Genomic DNA, 20,436 nt, shown 5'->3' with positions numbered 1-20,436 from the left:
GCTCAAATTTTGCTGCAAATTTACTTTTCAAAAGGTAAATGTGGCATGTCCGTGCCACACTTATAGCAATTAGATTCTTGTGGCACCAGAATCTCTGGGAGTAGTGAACAGACATAAGCATTTTTTAAAGCTCTTCAGGTGATTCAACAAGCAGTTAAATTTGAGAACTCCTCTGCTAAAGATTGGCTAATGAATTATTTTATTAATTCCTATAGCAATGATGTGATGTACTCATTCATCACCATTATTAATATTATTATTATTTAGTGGTAGTAGTAGTAATAGTAGTAGTAGTGGTAGTAGTAGTAGCATCACCACTTAGCCAATGAGGAAGAAATCTGAGTCTCAGAAGTTCGCACACATAATAGGCTACAGAACCCAGTTTTGAAAATATTAAAGTAAATTGAGGTTCTTGAACACCAGCAAGGAACAGAAGGGGGAAAAAGCCAAGAACATGGATAATCCACAAAGAAAGCAATCTCTGGTTTAAAAAAAAAAAAAAAGTAAAAGCCAGAGTATTCTGAGTATATAAGTCTGTCCTCAAGAGAAGCCTTTTAGGATCTAATAGTGGTTTATCAGCTGAGCACAGTACAGTCCCCAGTTCTGTTCATTTATCACCATTCCATAGACATTTATCAAACTGCATCCATAAATGAAACACATAACTGATAAGCAGGCTGTGTATTGCAGTCAAAAGGAAAATTCAAGCCTGAAAAAAACTCTCCATGTACAGAGAAAATGAATGACTCACAATGCCTGAGAATAAAGGGAGGTCTGGTATAGTGTAGGCAAACGTCTTTAACAAATATTGATAATGAAATTTCAAGTTAGGATGATAAACTTGGCATTAAAAGGCAAACTTTAGCACTATGTTATCGATATACTTCTTGAAACATGAAACTTGGCTCAAATACTGTTGAGAGAAGAATAAAATATTCTTTCCTACACCAAAAACTGTGAATAATTTTGATTCCTCAACAAAGCATTAATAATGATAAGCTTGATAAGAAATTGAAAAACCAATCTATTAAAATTCCATTATATTGAGATTAATGTAAATAATAGACTGCTTTCACATAAAACACCTATAATAATCTTCTTGAAAATAATTTTGATTTTTTTCTTTTTCTTTTTAACATTATCCTGTATATCATTTTAACTCCTTCAGCAATAAGAGCAGTATTTGGGTGTTTGCTCTACTGCTGAATTTGCCCAACAATGACTGCACTGTTATGTATCTGAAAAATAATAATTCCGGATGACTTTTTTCTTCCTGCATCTCCACAGCAACCGATAATATTTGATGTCAAAGAAAGTATTTTGACTCTTGAAGAATAAAACAAAAGTTGCAGGCAGATACTCAAAAGAAAATCACTAGTTTTATATCAATTACGAAAAGAGGAAAGAGCTCCTGCATGGCGCCTATACTTCCCTATTTGCTAATATTCTCTGCTAAAAGGAAGTATTTAAAGTACTAAATTTTAAAAACAGTAGAGAGTAATTTCCCACATCCTGCTACTATATATCACCGATAATCTAAGTTAAAAAATATATGCACGTCCCTTATTAAACATTTTTAAACAATCTTCAAAAAACAAGCTGCAAACATTGCTTTGAATATTTCTTCAGTAAAATTTTCAAACCAAAACAAACTGACATTCCACACAACTGATTCCAAAGTCTCCCAGTCTTCACTAGTAACATGTGTAAAAACAAGTCTTATACCATTTTGGCTTCATGGATGGAACAATTTCAATTGCAAAGCATTTGAGGGATAGGGTCTTGTTTATCACATCCAAAAGGTTAATACATGTATGCTTATGAGACTCAATGATTTTGCAAATAATTTCAAGCAAATTTTAACAATTTAGAATTATCCAATAACTTTAGCATTGTTTTTTTTTTTTTCCCCAAACAAAAATAAAATCAGAGGGCATAATGCAAGCCCTTATATCCAACTGCCTATATATTTATTTGTTCATTGTTTCAGTCTTTTGACAAAAGTGGAAGTGTTCAAAGCATACTGGCTTCTGGAAGGACTGGCTGTTTTATTGTGTTTTACAACATCTACAACAGAGAAATTTTAATTGGGGGCAATTAATTGATACCATGACACAGCTAAATAATCAAGGCAGCATCTGGTGCAGGCACAATGCTCTGCTTCCTACCTTGGGAGCTCTGGCATGTTTCCCACACCTGGCATCCTTGACAAGGCTGAGATCTAATAGTTCCGTCTCCTGGAAGGCAAAAACATAAAATTGTTAAGCATCTACACAGATCTCTCTTCTCTGTTTTAAATTGTTGACATCACTTTTAAAAATAATATTATCTTAAGACCTGCCTGAAGATTTCTCCGCAGTTGGGACATTTTTCCTCTTACATCATTGATTAATTGAATTGTAATTAAAAAAAAAAAATAGCAGACTGCTAAATTCTCAGTTTAATCTATATTCTAACACATTTCATAAGTAGTATAACATGAGTGGTTTGGGTCCCCAGTCTATCCTACAAGCCATTTTTAAGTCATGATAAACAGGCCTTCCTGCTCACCTGTTGAAAATAATCCTGAGAATCAATCTGGGTGTAAGCAAGGTTATGTGAGTGTGGGTGGGAGATTAGGGAGAAAGGGTAGAAGGTGTTGCTATCAGCTCATAGAATACCCAGCTCACCTGGCCAAAGTAAAGAGCTCTGCCTTCCCTACTCACCCCCCCACCCAAGCCTTTTACACACATACTTTATGCTCTGATCTTTTCATTTATTCATAATACAGTTTTGAACAACTGTAATATGCAAATTACTCTAGGGTAGAAGAAACATAAAATATGATCGCTTCTCTGGATGAATTTGCCATCGAATAGGAGACTAAGAAATGTGTATGTGTAAGACTAGGGAGTGTTAATGCCAAATTTAAAGTTAACTTCTATGGGGATCAACAGAGAAAAGAGAGTTTTTCTCCTAGGGGCTCAGAGAAAAGTCCACAGAGAAATCACTGAGCATGGAGAAAACAAGTGGAGAGGGAGGGGGCTCATCCCCAGTTGGAGGGCACAACATAAGCAAATATTCAGAAAAAAAAAGGACCAGAGGTTTAGGTAGAACCTTGAGGTATTGATGGCCATTAGATGCTTAGAGAAGGAGAACATTGCAAGAGAAGCAGGTAGGGAGGAAAAGAGTAGGGTGGCACCCAGGAGTAAGAAACAGCACAAGAAAAGGCATAATAGCAGTTTAAAAGGGGACTTTCACGGGCAGCATTCAGTATTCCATTGCTGGAGCACAGAACATACAAAGAAAAGTCATGGGAGATATGGGTGAAAGGATGGAAACCCTGAAAGTCAGGCTTAGGACATTGAGCCATCACACACATCACGGAGTGAACTCTATCACCAGCCAGATGGGACTATGGGACACTGAGCAAAGTCATCTTAAAGTGACTATGATTTCTAGACAATGTGTGAATGAATAAAAGCATCTAGTCTCCTCCCAGCAGGAGGCATTGCATCATAATTCAGCCACTCATAGACCCGCTGGACAGGAACGGCTATCTCTAACTTCTCATAGGTCCCAATGTCCCCAAATCCTGGCAGCTGGGGTTCCCAGACAACTTCAAAAACTGCCACCAATTTCAAATGTTTGGTGCAAAATGGTCTGATTATTTTCCTGTGCCTAAGGTTGATTGCAGTACAATAATGGTCAAATAGGATGCGATGTCCCTCCAATGCGATGCAAACCCACACAGCAGGTCCAACGGAACTTCTTGGTGGGCTGAAGGAAGCACAGGAAACAGTGCCTTCTCTTCATTTGCTCACCATGGCCTTGTAAGTTAGCTTTTCCCCATTTTAGCAGATTCTTTAACCCATTGCCTCTTGTATGTGACTATGTGGAAATCTTCCCAAACCCTAGGGTGAGAAAGGCAGCAACCTAGCAAGGACCTTGCAAGACAGAGTAACTGGTACCATGGTTCCCCTAAGGCCACACTTTTTACAGTCACTTATGAGAAAAGACTATCAACCGCAGGACTCAATACTTCACCTAGGCAAATGCATAATAAAGCCCTTAGATATGAGAAGGTGGAGCATCTGGCCCCGGTTTCTTTACCTCCACATCAACGACAACCAAAAAGATTGTCGGAAGAGGAGAAACAGGAGGAGAACCAAGCTTGAAGAAGCTTAATCTAGAAGATCATGACCAAATGGAAACTTGAGACAGAAGAGACCAAATGAAGGCATGGTGTGAGGAGAAAGAAAGATGGCTGCCCTCAAGCGCCCTCCGGACACCCTTAGCAACTTCCCAGCTGAAGTGAGTCAGCACTTCCCTTATATAACCACATGCGGGTACGCATGCGCGGGCTTCTGGCAGCGTGCCACTATTGTTAACCTGTGTATAAATGGCGCCTCCACCCTGAGGCTGGCTGTGACCTTGCTGGAATAAAGAGCTATGTCGAAGTTGACTATGGCTCCCTGCATTTTCTTCCAATTGCCAGAGTCTCGTATCCCTTACCTCCGTACCCCGAATCTGCAGTAGCACACAGGAGTGTTAGAAAGATGAGAGTCATAATATGGTGACAGAATTGAGGAAAGGAAAGAGAGGAGCCATAAACAACTCTAAGATTTCCATGTTCCTCATTGAGACTCAGAAGTTTGGGCAAAATAATAGTGCATTATGGAGATGCTAGTTTGAGAGGTTTGTCCAAGTAGAAATGCCACTTATTAATTCACTTGAGCATTATTTACTGAATGCTGCAATGTGTCAGGTATGGGCTAGTTACTGAGAAATGACACCAAAAATACAAAGGTCAAATAACTGCTTTGAGGAGTGCATGCACCAAACTAATTATTATACTCTGAAAGGAGACATCTCAAACTACACTGCAGACGTGGGCTACAATGGGCTCTGGCATCTTTTCAGCCAATCCATAAGAATTAGAAGGAGTTTGCCAGCCTTATAATTCTGTGTGTTTGTGGGTGGGGAGTGTCCAGGGAGAGGAAACAGAACATGCAAATGCACAGAAGCAGGAATTGTGTGCCAAAAACTACAAGTCAGTATACACAGTGGAGGTACATGGAGAGTTAACACAATCACTCCTGGACTTAGCAGTTGTTTCGTGCCCATCCTCTTTACGATTATTCATAAAACACTGACATTTATGTTTGATGCACTTTTCATATATATTGCATGACGTTTTTACATATATGTAAAATAAAAATCACACAGAAACAATGCACTTACCTAATTTTATAACAACATTTTCTATTCAAGGAAATTCCTCCCAGTTGAACAAATAATAGACTTAAGCTTTACTTGTTTGTTTATACACATAAAGCCCAAATTGAGTTCACGTAGAACTAGATCTTAGCAGGCATCATTATATAGACTTTTATATTACAGATAATGAATGCTGTTTTCTACTTTCAGCTCAAGAGGAAATGTTCATTCCCCAAGTCACAGAGGGGTAGTTAATGCCAGCTGCCCTGGGGATTCATTTCAATACCAGAGCGACTAAGAAACTCTCACCAGCGTGTAAAATTGTGTGTGCAGGAAAACCACCGCAGGGCACTATCAGTGTGGGTAATGTGGCATGGGAAAGACCCAGGTGGAAAATCTGTCCACGGACTCCTTCAGCTAGAAAGTGATGATTAAAATAGTGTTTCCCACTTCCATTATCATGCAATAGCCACCCTGCTTGGATTTAACTACATCCTATTCTCTCCTCCACTAAAAAGAAAATGAGGAACCTAATGCACAGGACCACAACAATGTTACTTGTGTCATTAAAACTTTTTCTAGGTTAATTTTCTTGTACTAATAGTTTTAACAGCCCACTCTCATTATTAGAAAGCAGTGAAACAGTCCGTTTCTCAATCCATTTAAGAGTTGCTGTTTTCCAGCTTTGAGAGAGAGAGGTCACATGATTTTTAAGGAAAAACCTGGGTCTGGTTAAAGGCCCTAAAACTAACCAGTCACATATTTGGCCAAGAATTATACCATGCTGAGCATCGATTTTTATCATCTATAAAATGAGTATGATAATAGCTTGTACACCAGTGTCTCTCAAACCTTACCCTGCATTATAGCCACTTGGACAACTTGTTAAGACACAGATTGGCTGGGAAACATCCATCAGAGTTTCTGGTTCACTGGGACCGGGAAAGGTCTGAGAATCTGCATCTCTAATAAGCTCTCAGATGATTCTGATGCTGCTGGTCCATGAACCACACTTTGACAAATGCTAATATATACTCATTCGTAGGGTTGTTATTATAAGGCTTTTGAGTGAACAGGACTGATAAAACTATACATTACTTGCACCTTGTATAAGAATCTATATCTGTCATTTCTTTACACAGAGAACTGTCAAATAAAAATATTATACCTACTGAATGCAAAAGTGTGCCTAATGGTAAGTAATATAAACTCAATTTCATTTAATTGAAGAAAAACTATTGAATGATAAATGCCATCAACCCCTATTCTAACAAGTGACCTTAGCATAAAATTGTACCCTATACAAGTAAATGTCTCTAATTATTCAGAAATTTAAGCAACTATAGAAATCATTTTATTTTTGCTGAAAATGCCATATAACTTTGTGTTTCACTTCATAACATCTTTAGAAAAGTGAAAGAAGGGAATTTTTGGTTCTCTCTCACCTCTTAGCTCATCTAACAATGGGAAGGGTACTGGGGTCCCCAAAGGCCTCTGGGCTATGTGGACCAGTAAAAGAACAATGAACTAACAGACTCCCTTTATTTTCAAGGCATGCAATGGCCTCCTGAGGAGATCACACCCCTAGGATCCTCAAAATGTCAACTGAAGTGTGGATGAATGTGACTTCTCCCTTTGTCAGTATGGATAAAAGTGAATTAACAGTAATCAAGAATTTATTTGTGATATTTTGAATGAATGATGAGAGAACTGAGATAAGCAGGCTAAGGAAAGACTAAATTGTCTCTGATGTTTACTATTCAGCAGAAAGATTTCAATCCATCAACCACAAACACACTGTGAGGTAGATGAGCCATGAAATGCACTGCAAACTCAGGAAGGAACACAATTTAAAACGCAAGTCTTTTCCAGAATACCAATTTCTGTGCTTTGTCACTAAATTCCATTAGTCACCCAGTATAATAATGTGCTTCAAGTTCATACAATATATAATCAGAGCAGCAATTACAGTCATAAACATTTCACAGGGAAGATATTAATGGCTGAGTATGTGTGGGGGGTGATTATGTATATCTCCACATGTGGTATATTCATTAAATAGTTCAACCTCCATTACCAAAAGCATTAGACATTAATATGTTTTATTGACTGCCAAACCTCCCTAAAATACCCAATGTTGGAAGAAAAAAAACTTAGAATTCTTTAAATGAAGGGTTTTAATTTAAAGACAAGCAGATAAAATAGACTCAACTCTCTGTTCTTTACCTTTATTCCACTTCTGAGGGAGTGAAAAATCTGTGTGGTGTAATTTTCAAAAAAAAAATTTTTTTTTAAAGAAAGAAAGAAAAAAAATCCCTGTCCTTTCTCTCACCTGGACTCTTGTTTCCTTTGTTCCTTTGCCTTAATTTTTGTCTTTTCCCCCACAGTCTGCAATGGAGCCTCAATGTAGAAAACACCAGTGGAAATGAGATGCACCACAGATCATCAATATCAACCACAGAAGATAAAACAGAAAGGTGACACAGCTGGAGTTCTTTATTTAAACAAACCTAGGTTAAGAATAATACCAATTTCATAGAACGAGGAGGCAGAAAACTTAAGTTGTCCCTTGGAATTGTCACTTGAAATATATGCCTTATTAAGCAAGTTACTATAGATGTCTGTGCCTTGTATACTAGTCTGTCAAACAGATGTAGATGCCAGCAACACCCTCCTCACTGGGCTGCTGTTAAATCACCTGAGATATTAAACTAAGACTCCCACTTAGTAAGCAGGCATAACTGCACACAGATCAGCACTTAGGCACGCAATACTTTCCATTCCAAGTAGGATGGGAAAGATCCTAGTAGAAAGGCCAAACATGGATAGGTAAATAATCTTACCAATTGAATATGGCAGAGGTGATGGGCTAGCATTCCCATGATTATATTACCTTATATGGCAAATGTGAAAAAGGATTTCACGGGTATAATTAAAGTGTCCTATCAGAAGACTTAAATTTAACCACAAGAATGATGAGCCTTTCAAAAAGAGGATCTAAAAGTCAAAGACTTGAAGCAGCAGAGATGCTAGCCTGCTGGCTGTTTTGTGTATTGCCTATGAAAAGAGCTTAGGCCCTTAGTCCTACAATGACAAAGAACTGAATACAGAAATGAACTGAATAAGCTTGGAAGATGAACTCCAGGTGAGAAAGCAGCCTTGAAGACATATTGAATGCAGTCAAGTTACCACTAAATTTGTGGTAACTTGTTATGCAGTAATAGATAACTAAACACTACCCCCATTGTCTCTAAGTGCTAATGCATTTAATTAAGAATTAAGAAAGAATGTGAGTGAATTTACATATTTTGGCACTCTAACCCAGCATAAAAATGACCGCAATGCTGTCATCTTTTTTGAACATGTCCAACGTGAAACAATTGTTATAATTAAATCATAGACTTTTGGAGTTGGAAGATATTTCAGATGAGGAAACAGTCTCAGAGAAAATATATTAATTGCCCAAGATGACTGAGTACAAAATAGAAAAAGAATTCATTTACCCCAGATGTATTTTTTCCCTAAAAAATTATTTTTCAGTATTGATAAAATAGTAAGAGTATTAACTGAGTAATACAAATGGGGGAAAAAAAAAACGCATGTCTTTGTTCATGTACAAGAAGAGCTATAATAAATAGAATGTAACACTAGTTTTAAAAGGCTGTGTCTCCACAGGCAATGTAAAGAATATTGGTGAATATCTAGTTAATTTTTTCCTTGTAGATACACTGAAAGATAGTTCACCCTTTGGTTATGTAATATCCAAATTTCCTCCTTATTACTTCCTTCAACAGCTCCCTGAGAAAATTTTATATATTGATCTAAGAATAAAGTTGCTTAAAGCGAAAGTTAATGCAGCTAAGCATAAAATTATATTCATAGCACCAAAGCTTTATTAAGACATAAAAATTAATTAAACAATTGTAATAACATTTACGTTTATAATCAGAGGCATTTATAACCAGGTGGATCTATGACTGGGGGGTGGGGGTGGGGGTGGGGACACCACACATGCTTCTGAGGTTCTGGAGCATATCCTATCCAGAAATATCTTCTTCCATTTTTTTAAAAATGAGAAATTAAAACAGGTGGAATTTGAAAAGATACTAACTTGTTTTATTTAAACGCTATTTGGTTGATATAAAGAACTAAGGAAAATCTATGTATAGTCTAGAGAATAATAATATCTAGAATATGTTGAATGCTTATGATAAATATGTTTTCTTAGTCCTTATTTATTAACAGGCACCTCTTGGAGGAATTCACCACATTTTTATGGACAAATAATTATATTACATTTTTTAAGGATTCAGAGTTGATTTTTTTTTTTTAATTTTAAGTATGATGATGAAGATACCACTGTCACCGTTTTCTCTGATGCCTGTACTCAGCAAAAGTCCTCATTTCAGGCTAATCAGATTAACTAGAAACAGTATCCATCATTTGGCAAATAGTTTCCTAAATGCTAAAAAGTATCTTTGTGAATATTTTGGGTGAGCATAGAACCCAATCTCCATAAAAGTTTCTTGAAGAGGAAGATGAAAATAATATAGATTAATCAGGCAAACAAGCTGTTTCCACTTGAAAAGACCAGATGATTTAAACTTAGCCAAGTTTTCCCTTTAAATTATCTAAAATATTATCTCTGGTCTATATCGATTTTACTATGGCTGAACAGCCAGCCAAGCTTTTATATTTGGTAGTCCAAGCTGCTTCTAGCCATTTAATCTTATGCTTAATGTGATATTTGAGCATACCATTTATCTGCTTATATAACTTAAATTCTTTCACTTCTCTAGACAAGTGGTTTCAAAGTGTGGTCCCTGGACTAATAGCATCAACATTAACATCATGTTGGAACATATGAAAAATGCAAATTCTCAGGTCCTACTCTAGACCTACTGAATCAGAACCTCTGGAATGGGGCTCAGTGATCTATTTTAATTAAGTCTTGAGTGATTCAGATGCAATCTGTAGTTTGAGAACCTATGTCTTAGATATTAAGTGGGAACAACTGCCCATGCAGAGGGCTAAATCAGGGCTAGAACTTGTTGTAGGACTTTCTATAGCACATTAGACAAGATGCCTAGATCCATTTAAGAAATAATTGCATCAGAGCCCTAAAAGCAATGAGAAAACTAATAATGAGATTAAGCAAAGTCCTCCAGACTACTGTTTGTCAATAGCATAAATATCACTATAGACTGAAGCAGCGATTTCCATGTGGAGACCTAGGGGACAGACAAAGTCAAGAAGAGATTCTAAAGATTCTTGGCCTGTTTTTAAATGTCCTGCCTGATTCAACCCTGTGCATGATACAACTGGGCTGCCAACTGATGCATTTTGTTTTTTTTTTAAATCACACAATCATGATATGTCTGATGACTTCCAACCTTTCTGAGGTTTAGAAAAATAGTGTTTATCTTTGCCTTCTCTAATGGCCACTTTGTAATATTCACTCATATAGTCTCATGTTTTTCTTTCAGCTATTTATTCCAATATACATCGCAATTTTTTCTACCCAAAGGTTTTGCATTTTATCCTGCCAAGCCACTCCCTATGTTCTGGCAACTACAGGACTTTTTTTTTTAAGACAATAAATTTTTACTGTTTCATCAAGGACATTCTAAGGCTTTTTTTTTTTATTATTTTTAAACCTGTGATTCATGGAAATGATACACAGTCTTGAATAACTAATAGATCAAAGAAGAAATCAAAAGAAAAATTAGAAAATATCTTGAGATGAACAAAAATGAAACAATATACCATAACTTACAAGATGCAGTAAAAGCAGCAACCCCCAGATTTTGATGATCTTTTAATCTCACATGAAATCCTGAATATGAAAGAAGTTAATCTATCTTCCAAAATAAGATATTTCAATTTAACTAGTGTGCAATAATGCTTTTTTTTATTTTCAAATATTTGCTTCATAATATCATTTTTGGTTTTCTCGCAAGATAATAGGAACTGAATGTGCTTTTTCCAATGCTAATTTGTAGGAATAAGGACTGGCTATGCCTACAGGGAATATGGTACTTAATGAATTTTCCTGAGGACATTCACTGAGTCAATCAACAGATCATCTCCAATGTCCTGCCTCTCATCAGAAATAAACTCATTTTCATTCAACTGTTGATCAATCTTGACACAGAGTGCAAGTACACAAAATGAGGCTATGTCAAGAACCATAAATGATTGAAAACATTCACTGAAGCCTGGGCCATTTTCCAGTTACTCAGGAAATTTTCATAAAGCTTCTGTAGGAAACCCTACTGATGCTCACCTGAATCCCTGCTGGTCCCCTTTACTCTCTAGACACCTATCCACCAGTGTCTGCTTTCTTCCCTCTTAACAACAGACACCTTGGCTTTTAACTACCTTTGGCCTCCTGGAGCCTGCTTCACCAAGATGCGCAGAGAGCAAGAAGTGCCTAAGAGGCTATTTCCCTGAAGAGCTCAGAGCTCATGACTAATGGAAGCAGGAACAGTAACCTCACCTTGGGACAGAACACTCTGAAGTTGAGGCTGGGACTTCACCTGAAAAGCTCACCCTTGGTTGGCTTCTTCCCCTGTCCTGTTTCTTCCATTCTCATACTGTTGTCTCCTAGAAGCCCTTCTTTAATAATTCTCTTGCATACAACCACTTATATTTGGGTCTGTTTAGGGAACGTGATTCAAGATAACTACAATTTGTGAATAATCAACTTAGAAAATGTTAAACTTCAAAATATTCTGAGTCACACACATGCTATTTTTAAAAATCACATTTTCATATTTATTTATGTTGGCTTTTTATATATTTCTGTATATTTTTGGAATTTTTAAAAAATTTTCTTTGAAAGCAGTTTTAATCACTATAACATATTCAATAAATGAACATTCTTTGAGACTATAAGTTCTCAATCGCTAAACACTGTATTTTATCTTGTATTATCCTTAATCGGGTCTTAAAATATTTTGACCATTTTCTGGGGAACAGATATGTGAGTATATATCATTTAATCTAAGTTGCAAAAAGTTTTCTCGAAAGCTTTGTTACATTGTAATCTAAGAGACAGTGCCTGATTTTAATGGAGGAATACTTCTTACTGAAAAAAATTAAGTTATAAAAAAAAAGTTCATTTTTGTCATATCCAGAAACATGTTAAAAAGAAATATGTTGATATCAATTGTATTTTAGGGCTCTTTCTTTTTGGTGAAGATTTATTCCATTTTCAACCACCTGGCCCAGCTTCCTTTCTTAAAAAAAAAAAAAATACACACACACACACACACATATTCTTAAGGGAACACACAAACTACTCTAAGGATGAATAAAAAGAATTTATTTCATAGTTTCATCAAAACTTTATTAAAAATGAATAAAAACAATTTTTTAAAAAGCTTTTCTATAATTACCTCACTTTTCTAGGCATCGCCACAAACATTATTAATTTAGTATTACCACCTCCCTGTGAATGGAGAGGGAGTCAGTGAAAAACCATCATAGTCAAAGGCAGTAGGGTGAGGACAGATCTGAAAGACAATGAATGGGGAGAATGAAATTGAAGAGTTACAGTTCATAAGGGGAGAACCCTCTACTAGGAGGGAAAAGAAAAGACCTGGTAATCATTATAGGATCAAACTAATATTTATTGCAAGGATAAAATTCAAGGACAAGTCAAGTGTTTACATAAAAGTTACCACCAGAAATCTTGAGATAACTCAGAGATGATACCAATTTAAAAGAGAGAGATGAAATTGGTACTTAAATTTTATAGGAATACAAGTTCAGTATCTAATGTGGAAAAGAGGTAATTTTTGACCTTCCTGTAAGTTCATTAAAGATTAAAATATTTTAAAGAGATGGTGTAGGATTTTAAGTTATCAGAGTAAGATGTGGACAGAAGTGGGCAGTGGGTTTCTTGTTCAGAGGAAGCTTGAGTAAATCATCTTATTGGAATTCTTTAGCTTGGAGGAGAAAAGAAAAACAATAGATCAGCATTCCTATATTTATCACCTTTGCACTCCATAACAACAAGAAAGGAAATTATGCTGTGTAAAACCTTTTTACAAGGCTTTCAGTTTACTCAAATTACAGCTTTAGAACAGTACCTTGAAACAAAACAAAGGACAACTAAGAGAAGACAAAGTACAACACAGACTTATCTTGACTTTCAGGAAAAAGTCCCTGAGGAATTCTTATATTGACTACCTTCATTAAAATGTTTGCAAAGTGGCAACACAGTGCGGTTTATTTCTATAAATTGGTGAGGAGCATCAAATCTTTCAAAAAGTTAAGGATGAGAAATTGGATGAGAAAAATAAGAAGAGACAGAGTTAAGGAAGGAATGTGAGTACAGTGAAAGAGAGACCAAGGTATAAGTTGAATAAAATCATATCCTGAAAACAAAGTACATGAATGAAGTAGGTTCTTGAAGTAAGGCAAAAAATTAAAGCAAAAACATTTAAGAGATTTTTTTCCTGTTATAGTCTATACTTTTCTGTTACACATCAAAAAAAAAACTGTTTCTGGAAAGAAAGATAGGAAGGTAGAAAAGAAAGGAAGGAGGAAGGAAGCAAGGTATGTAAGAGAATGAACCATGGGGTGTGCCATCTCTGGTAGCTCTGCAAGATTACAAGTAAAACAGATATGACACATGCTGGCCATTCTTGGACAGAGTCAGGGCAGGAATGAGAAACATAAGACAACGTAAATCAGGAAGGAGGGAACAAAGTAGCAGGGCTGCAGAGCCACCTCCCTTTCTTCTTCCATGGAGCTGCTGCTGGATGATGATGATAGTTGTGGTAACATGGTCCCTGAAAACGCACATTGGGGGCACTGAAAATAAAGCACCTGACCTTGGGTTTCTGCACATACTTGGGCATGAACTTCACCTTCTCAGGACAGAAGAGCACTCTGAAAACACAGAGAAGCCACAGAATGGTGTCATGAAAGACAACCACAAAAATCAGTCCTTGGATGACTTTTCTGAAATACTAAATCAGGTGACAAAACAAGAAGCAATAGAGAGTGGAATTATTCCCAGATAAAACTGTCATTGGCAGAATGCAGGGCAGAATTTCTTTGCATACTCTACTTCAGATCAAGACATTCTGATTTTTAGTGCCTCCTTTGTAAATACAGTTGAGAAAAAGTAATAATTGTATCAGAATTTTTCATCGAGGGCAAAATAGTCATAAGAAATAGTCATTAGCTTCCTTAGCTGCTTGAATATTACCTTCCTGGTGTGTGAGACAGCTGCTTGTTCCAAATCAGCTCCTCAGAGAATCATATTTTTGATCATCATGGTTCACCTTTCAAAGTGAGTCCTATACACCTATGCCAGGCAGGCCCCATACTTTCAAAAAGGGACCCACTGTAACTTTTGTTCTTTCATTTCAGTTTTTCATGTTATGATAAATTACTTTATTCTCTAGAGTCTGGAACTGAATTTCATAATCTTTTATGAAGCCTAAATTTTAACCAAGGTCACCATCCCTGGGCATATAATTTTTCTAAGTAAATATCTCATGAATCCTTAAAATAGGCATTGAACACTCAAAGGACAGATCATGTTTTTATTATTGCACAATATATTTCTTCTTGCTTAGATGAAAGTAAACTGTAAAAATAAATCTTCCTCAGAATTGCTTCCCCTGTATTATTAAGAAAGTAAATACCGTAGACGAAATTCTTAAATCTGCACAGCTCAGGCCCTAGACTCATGTTCAGTGAAAATATCCTACCTTGATTGTCTGTAAAGTTTTTGTGATTTTCTTATTGTTTTCCTTACTGTCTGAGCAACTTATTCCCAGCATACCTTTGGCCTAATCACTCCTATTACTCGAATAACCCATCTGTCTCCTTTTAGGCTCCATCGTAAAAACCTACCGTGATTCACCTAGGTTATTTGGGTTTTTAATTTTCAGTCAAATGAATCACATTTGCTTTATGTGGGTCAGTCAAAATTAAGTACAGAAGTCTCCATGTACGAAGATTGGTACTATTCAGCCTTATGATTATGAAATTAAATTAACTTGAGTCTTAAGCACTTTAAGTCTTTTGGCATTATTATTATTGTTGTTGTTATTGTCATTATTATTATTATTATTATTATTAGTGTAAAAGCTGGGACACATCAAATAGTACAATCTTTGAAAAACTGCATAGAATTAATAACATTTACCTTTGCCTCTTTTGGTATTATTTGATAGAATGATCACTGGTTCTCAAGGTGTGGTCCCTGGACCAGCAGTATCACCATCACCTGCAAACTTGTTAGAATAACAAATTTCTGGGCCCCAGCCAGGATCTACTGAACTGGGAACTCTGGAGATGGGATCCAGCAATGTGTTATAACAAACCCTCCAGATGATTCTGATATATTCTCAAGTTTGAGAACCACTGGAATGAACACTTATAAGTTGGTAACAAACAACATGAATATTTGTTCTTAAAAATTCCCTTACTTATAAACTTTCTAGTTCTTAATAGTTCCCTTATAGATGCTCACATTTTTGTTAAAACACACAGAAAAAGTATGTCTTCTTATTTAAGGAAAATACTTGATATTTATGATGTTCAGGTGCTATTTTTAGACAATATGTAACTTAAAAATTGAGATGTTGTGGGGGTGTGTGTGTGAGAGAGAGAGACAGACAGAGAGAGAGAGAAAGAGAGAGAGAGAGAGAGAGAGAGAGAATGACTATCAGGGCAGATACAAAGAGAAGTAAATTTCAGACACGATGGACTCTCATATCCACTCCACAAGTTCATTTTTAAAGTTAAGAAGAAAATACGGCATGAAGAGGTTCTTTGATACATAAAAGATCAGATATTGCTGAGACTGTTAACTAGTGACTTCCTTAATATTATTTTAATAATATACAAGCATTCCCAAGAGCTTTTAAAAACATATCCTGATGGAATTATTACTAAATCATTTTACATGAATAGAAATCTAAGGGGTTAACTGTTACTGTTACACTCAATGATTATTGTATTATAATGGCACCACACTTCTCTCTCTACAGCTGAGTGGATCTGTGCACATCAGCACTAGCAGGTCATGCAGACCTCAAGGCGCAGGTTGCTAACTCTCCACTAAAATTTGCACCTTGCTTTAGACAGTGTACAGAATTACAAAAAAATCATTGCCTAATCATGAGCCACATTTCATAAGACCTATTTCATTTATGGAGGTCATATGACTAGTTCTCACAATAGAATATGAATGGAAGAGATGAGCGTCATTTCCAAGCCTTTTTCTTTCTCATTCTTCCTTTTCACAGTAGTCAAGGAGACTCTAAGAGACATCGAACTACTAGATGGACAGAGCCTAGGTCTCTGAATCACCAGGTAGCAGAAAGCCATCTTCAGACCATAAATGCCACACTGGACTCTTAAGTGAATGAGAAATATTATGTTAAGGTCATTGAAATTCTAGAATTAATATTTTATAAAGGGATACTTTAGTTAATATAAAGCTTATCTAACTTTTTTTAAAGGACAAATTCCACTATCTCAGATCATAAAACATCATAGGCACATTGTGATAGTTAAGTTTAAGTGTCACCTTGACAGGGACATAGTGTACTCAGATAATTGGCCAAACATTTTTTCTGCATGTGTCTATGAGGGTGTTTATAGATGAGCTTAGTATTTGAATTCATAGACTGAGAAAAGCAGATTGCCCTCCCTGATGTGGTGAGCATCATTCAATCAGTTTAGGGTTTTAACAGAACAAGAAGGTAGAGAAAGGAAGAATTCACTCTCAGCCTGCCTGTTTGATTATCAGTCTTCTGCACTCACACTGGGACTTACACCATTGGCTTTCTTGGTTCTCAGGCCCTTGGGCTTGAACAGCAGATCGTGAGACTTCTCAGTCTCGATAATGGAATGAGCCAATTCTTTATAATAAATCTCTCTCTCGCTTGCTCACTCACTCTTTCACTCCTTCCCTCCCACCCTCTCTATTTTCTCTGAGGTATTCTAATACATACATGAAATGTTAAAAAATGAGGGAAAATAGATGGTGAAACTGAGACCCCCTCGATGATGGTAGACGTTAATACCCCAGATACCTCAACACAAATGACTTAATCTACTTCTCTGTATTAGTGGACAAAATCTCATTGAAGTCACTAAGGGTCTTGATTACAATAGCTTTATAGTAAGTCATGAAATCAGTGTGAGTTCTCCAACTTTGTTCTTCCTTTTTAATATTGTTTTATTTATTCTCAGTTCTTTGAATTTCCATATTAACTTTTTAAAAGTATATTGATACATTTTTAAAAGATTTCTGGGAAATTAATTGGAACCACATTAATTCTATAGTTCACATGCGAAAAACTGACATCTTTACCATATTGAATCTTTCCATCCATGAACATGAAATATCTTCCAATTTTGTTAGGTCTTCTTTGACTTCTTTCATCAGTGTTTTGTAGTTTTTCACATGCAGATCCTTGACAGATTTCGTTAGACTTAACCTCAAGTATTTCAATTTTTGGTGTGATTATAAATGGTATTTTTTTAAGTTTCAAATTCTAATTGTTCATTTTGGAATACAGAAAAGCGACTGACTTTTATACATTGACCTTTTATCCTGTGATCTTGCTGTACTCACTTATTTGTTCCAGGTAGATTTGTTTTTTGCAGATCCTTTAGGGTTTCCTACATAAAATATCATGTCATCTTTGAGTAAAGACAGTTAATTTCTTCATTTCACTTATTTTTTAAAAATTTTTTCATTTTAATTCACTGATTCTCTTCCTCCACAAATGAACTATGTTCAGTAGTTTTTCTGCAGCTCAATCCAATATTTTTCCTCCTCAGAGTATTGATCTTCCACCTCATCTGTTCAAACCTCCTAGTCACATTTCTCTCTCTTACTTAGCTCCTCTCACTACAACTTTTTAAATGCCCTAACTTTCCAATATCCACTAGTAATGCTGCCAGCAATTACCAAAGTGTCCTGCCATGCTTTTCTCCCTTACAGACACAATTACTACACTGCAATCATTCACTCATGTCTTTGACTACAGAACTACAAGTTGAAATATAAACAGTAAGGGTTCTTCATAGAAAAACTGCAGACACTAATTGCACAATCTTCCTGAAAATGCCACCAGTAGAACTGTGCGGTCTATCATGGCCACTTATGTATCTATCAGGGCCAGTTGAAAGAAATGAGCATTAGAAAAAGATCCTTTAACTGGAACTTTGATTGCAAATATGTCACATTAAGATAACGACATAAAATTCATTCATTTTCTTGACAGTATCCATTTCCCCTTTCGTCATCTGTCTTTTTCCTTCTAATCTTCAAACCTGAGTTCTCTGCTCAAACTCCCAGTCCCTTCCAGCTGTTTCCTCAGAACTGCTGAAGATTTTATTATCTATGCTAATCTTTTGCTCCTTGCATCACTGGTTCTATTGAATTGAACTGCTTTACAATGGAATGTTTTGTAAGTATTTATGCATGTGTAAGTGCATATATGTGTGTATGCACATTTTTAATAATTCATTTTTTTCACTTTAAAGAAAGTTGCACAAAGGCCAAAATTTCATTTCATACTTCTTTGCAATCCATATACGATTATATTTGATTGATATCCATTTTCAAGCAAAGACATTGTCCTAGTTTTAGCATGATCTGAGGAGATAATACAAATTTCTAAATATTAATTAAATATATTTTAATCCTACTTAAAATCATAGTAAGTGTGCATCAGTTAAGTTTATTATCAGTTAGAAGTTTGTCTGTATTTTTTAAAGGCCAAAGTAACAGTAGTTTAAACAGGATAGGGGCTTATTTCTCTCTGGCCTAAAAGAAGGCTTGAGGGAGTCTAGGTTTGGTATGGTTGTGCCACAAGGTTGTTTGGGTTCTAGCTTTTTCTATCCCACAGTTTCTCATTCCTCAGCATGTCACATCTACCTCACAGTAGAGACGGCTGCTCAAACACAATTCATATTGGCAACATCTTTGCCTGCAGCAAAGGCAGAAGGTTGAAGATGCACATACTCTTCCCCCTAAGAAAATATTCCAGAAGTTTCACAGGCTTCTGTTTACATTTCTTCACCAGAATTTAGTCTCACAGGCACACCTAGGTACAGGGCATGCTGGGAAGGGTAAGAAGAGAATGGACACTAGGTCAGTTGCTAACAGGCTTCCTCTGTCTAGGGGAAGAACATTTCTTTCTGCATATCTATGTATCTGCACAACTTGTATGTTCAGTTGTAACCAAACAAACATTTGCTGAAAGAAAACAGAGTCCCTGCCTGAAGAATTTCCTCTCTCTTTGGGATGGCCCTATGACCTGCTCCAGAATATTCTCTCTCAGCCATGACTGCAAAAACCTCTTCTTCAACGGAAACTTGCAATGTGTCTACAACCACATTTCCCTTTAAAATACTCCTAAACTTTTTCTCCTGTGGAATTCTCTACCATTTTACTACCTGGTTTCTTAAGGAGCCAGACCCTTTTTGTCTTCTCACTACTTGAAACTAAAACAAACAAGGTTTCATAGATAACTCTTCATAGAATTAAATCGAAATTTAACTTTAAAAATGCATCACTCTTAGCTTTTGTCTTCACTTTAAGGTCTAAGTCCATCCAGTATAATGGTAACATTGGAAGTAGCTCTAAAAGAAACAGTAGGTACAACAACATTTTGATGAACCACTCCACATATACTTTTTGACCATTCCAACTCTGCTAAGATAGCTTTACTCTCAGCTTAACAGCAAATAAACTAATTACCTCTGTCTATTACATAGCCAGTGTGATCTAACTAATAGAAATTCCCATGAGAACAAATCTAAGAAATGAAAAAGTAAAGCGCACATAAAGTATACCTTATATACATCATCTAGCTCTAACTAGATTCTCCCATCATTCCCTCTTCTGCCTTCTGGTTTGGTTTCAGTCCTGCTCACCACAGCTCATATCCATGGGTTCTCATGGTTTCTTTACTAGTTAGCAAGCATAATCGCAATAAGACATCAACCCATTTAAAGGTCCCTTACAGAGTTCTGGTCAAGGTGATGGAATGAGTAAATGCGGTGCTTGCCTCCTCTCATGACCACATCAAAATTACAACTAAATTACAAAACAGTCATCTGTGAGAAGCACCTGAAGTCTAGGTGAACAGAAGTCCTATAACTAAGAATATACAGAAGAAGTCACGTTGAAACTGGTAGGAGGGGCAGAGATATGGAACAGGCTGATCCCACACCCACCTGTGGTGG

At 36.3% G+C, this 20,436-nt stretch overlaps 1 protein-coding gene across 1 annotated transcript in view; it reads right to left on the bottom strand.

The window, feature by feature from the left end:
• The window catches only part of PLCB1 (phospholipase C beta 1), a 650,597-nt gene that overhangs the window by 422,699 nt on the left and 207,462 nt on the right, over positions 1-20,436 (bottom strand). Inside the window, exon 3 of the mRNA XM_011371181.2 lies at positions 2,169-2,237. Within this exon, the coding sequence (XP_011369483.1) occupies positions 2,169-2,237 (69 nt within the window). The remainder of the gene's footprint in view (positions 1-2,168; positions 2,238-20,436) is intronic.

This window comes from Pteropus vampyrus, unplaced genomic scaffold (assembly GCF_000151845.1).
Source record: "Pteropus vampyrus isolate Shadow unplaced genomic scaffold, Pvam_2.0 Scaffold7, whole genome shotgun sequence".
Taxonomy (NCBI): domain Eukaryota; kingdom Metazoa; phylum Chordata; class Mammalia; order Chiroptera; family Pteropodidae; genus Pteropus; species Pteropus vampyrus.
Note: the sequence above shows the minus strand (reverse complement) of the source record. Positions and strands in the feature narration are given on the sequence as shown.